Genomic DNA, 3,094 nt, shown 5'->3' on the forward strand with positions numbered 1-3,094 from the left:
CGTTTCATTACCTTTAGCTTCCGTTTTGTTCTTAACGGTTTCCGTTGTAAGACGTGATGACTGTGTATTCATCACGTTTTACAACGGAAACCGTTAAACCCAAGCAGCGAAGTCGGCAAGACAAAAGTTACGTAATTAGTAGGACTCTGTATTTTCATATGCTAAAGTGATGTTTTTTTATTTAAAAAAAATGCTTTATCTGCTTTCCCAATGAAAATATGTTTGAAAATTGTTTCTGGACATTGTTTCTGCTGGTAACATTGTTGAGCTGCACAGATTACTGTTCGATTTGAGAGCGCTCCTCCCTCACCGCTTTTTCGAACTCTCTCCATGACTCCAGCCACTGGGTGGTAGGAAAGACAACTTTTTTTGTTTTGTCGGTTGTTGATGATGATGAAGAAGAAGAAGCATTTCCGTCCGCCATATTGCAGTGATACAGCGAGATTTCCCATTTGTCTCAGCAAGTTGAAGAGTTCGGGTTTCCTTGCTAACTGCTATAATGTTTACGCAAGTTTATGGAGATAATGGGAAAATGAAGGAGTATCACTATACTGGACCAGTAGAGCACCGATTCTCTCCATATTCCTTCAACGGAGGGTAAGCGTCAATATCCAACTAACAATCGTTTTGGTAGCCCAAATGATAGCAAGCTACAGTAACGTTACCTAGCTAATGCTGTACATAATTGTGTTCTGCAGAATGGACACTGACTGGAGATAGCGTCTGACTAGTAATATGTCATTGTGCAAATAGCTAACACTTCATCAATAGATGTTCGTAGTTAAGTAACGTTAGCTAACTACGTGAACAACAATACATGTTTATCTGGTTTCGATTTCAGTTAGCTACAGTAGCTAACGTTAATTATCTGGTAGTTGAGTTAAGGTTTTGCCAAAACTAACGTCAACTTGTTTGTTAGGGCATCATGTCAACTGCCACTTAACTTTTTTGTGTGTTTTCAGGACTGTGCTTGCCGTTGCAGGTGAAGACTTCGCCATTGTGGCCTCAGACACCCGTTTGAGTGAAGGCTATTCAATCCACAGTCGTGACTCTCCAAAATGTTACAAGTTGTAAGTCAAGTGCACACAACTGTATTTCCTAGGATTACCGAAGGCAAATTGCCAGATGGTGTGGTTTAACCCCATTTACTGCCTCACTATTGCTGTGTTTAGACAGGCAGCTCAATTCTGATATTTTTTCACTAATTGGTCATTTGACCAATCTGATCAATCACAGATCTTTTTCTGAGCTGAACAAAAAAAACAATTAGTTGTGGAGAAATCATAATTGGGCTGCTTGTCTGTGCTTGTGAACATCATAATAAATTACATGTTAAATATTCCACCACTAAGTTACGGTGCTGTTACTAATAGATGTTTAATTTCTCACAGAACAAATACAACTGTCATAGGCTGCAGTGGATTCCATGGGGATTGCTTGACTCTGACCAAAATCATTGATGCAAGATTAAAGGTGAGATCATTTTGAGGCTGTTTCACTTTCATAATTTTCTTTCAAAATTGTTAGTTGAGCTGAAAGTTAACATTTGTAAATGTATAATTTTCTAACATCAGCCAATATCTGATGGGAAAATGTATTTTTAGATGTACAAGCATTCAAACAACAAGAGCATGACAAGTGGAGCCATCGCAGCCATGCTGTCAACAATCCTGTACGGTAGAAGATTCTTCCCCTACTACGTTTACAACATCATCGGTGGCTTGGATGAGGAGGGTATGACTCCTGCTCTATTGCTGCTATTACTTTTATCAGATGCTTGGTTCCATATGTGTAAGGTATTCACTGCATGTGTTAAGTCTAGTCCACTATTTATGACTCTCTAAACTGAGCTGGTTTGTTTTTGCTTTTCAGGTAAAGGAGCTGTTTACAGTTTTGACCCTGTGGGATCCTATCAGAGAGACACATACAAAGCTGGTGGCTCAGCGAGTGCCATGCTGCAACCTCTGCTTGACAATCAGGTAAATAAACCAAAAAGTGGTATAAGTTGAGCATTGCTATTAGCTTTTGAGGGCTTTGTTCCCCCCCAAAGCACCTATGTCCAATTTGACAGCACAATATGGCTTGAATGTTTGTATGCCAAATGTGTATGCAGAATTTAGCAGTGGCAAGGAAACCCTAGACATTCTAGTGACCAAGATATCTTTGGTTCGGGACAAACCATCTCTTTGTTTCTGTATTGCCCCTTAGTCTGTCTTTTATTCTTAATTTACAATTAGATTGGATTCAAGAACATGGAGGGTGTGCAGCACCTGCCCCTGAACCAGGAGAAGGCTGTGCAGCTGGTCAAGGATGTCTTCATCTCTGCTGCTGAGAGAGACGTGTACACCGGAGATGCCCTCAGGATCTGCATCGTCACCAAGGAGGGCATCAAAGAAGAAACAGTCCCACTCAGGAAGGACTGAACAACCTATTTCTGCCACCATTTCAAGCTACTGCTTTTGTCTGGATTTTTCATATTTTGGACCCTTCCCCTGCTTTTCTCTTTACATTCTTGCTGAAGAATAAAAATGTTCCCTGTAGTTTATTTTCTCATGTCAGTATATTTTTTTTTTTAAGAAACATGAAATGTTAAATGTATTTGATTACAATGAAGTCTGAACAGTTTCCAAATGTATCAAGACAATTCTTGCTCAACATACACTACCGGTCAAAAGTTTAGAACACCTGCTCATTCTAGGGTCTTTATTTGTACTATTTTCTACATTGTAGAATAATAGTGAAGACATCAAAACAATGAAGTAACACACATGTAGTAACAAAGTGTTAAACAAATTAAAATATATTTGAGATTCTTCAAATAGCCTTCATGACAGCTTTGCACACACGCTTGGCATTCTCAACCAGCTTCATTTTTTTATTTTTTTTATTTCACCTTTATTTAACCAGGTAGGCTAGTTGAGAACAAGTTCTCATTTACAACTGCGACCTGGCCAAGATAAAGCATAGCAGTGTGAACAGACAACACAGTTACACATGGAGTAAACAAACAAGTCAATAACACAAAAAGAGAGTATATACATTGTGTGCAAAAGGCATGAGGTAGGTGAATAATTACAATTTAGCAGATTAACGA

The 3,094-nt window shown here is 38.9% G+C and overlaps 1 protein-coding gene across 1 annotated transcript; it reads left to right on the top strand.

Annotated features, from left to right (window-relative positions):
* The first annotated feature begins 379 nt into the window (after positions 1–379).
* Positions 380–2,625, top strand: LOC110502967 (proteasome subunit beta type-1-B). Its single transcript, XM_021581317.2, has 6 exons — positions 380–597; positions 963–1,070; positions 1,392–1,473; positions 1,605–1,734; positions 1,873–1,979; positions 2,238–2,625. The coding sequence occupies exons 1-6, from the start codon at positions 500–502 to the stop codon at positions 2,421–2,423; spliced, it is 711 nt and encodes a 236-aa protein (XP_021436992.1). The 5' UTR covers positions 380–499; the 3' UTR covers positions 2,424–2,625.
* The last annotated feature ends 469 nt before the right edge of the window (positions 2,626–3,094 follow it).

The sequence above is a fragment of the Oncorhynchus mykiss genome, chromosome 23, assembly GCF_013265735.2.
Source record: "Oncorhynchus mykiss isolate Arlee chromosome 23, USDA_OmykA_1.1, whole genome shotgun sequence".
NCBI classification, from domain to species: domain Eukaryota; kingdom Metazoa; phylum Chordata; class Actinopteri; order Salmoniformes; family Salmonidae; genus Oncorhynchus; species Oncorhynchus mykiss.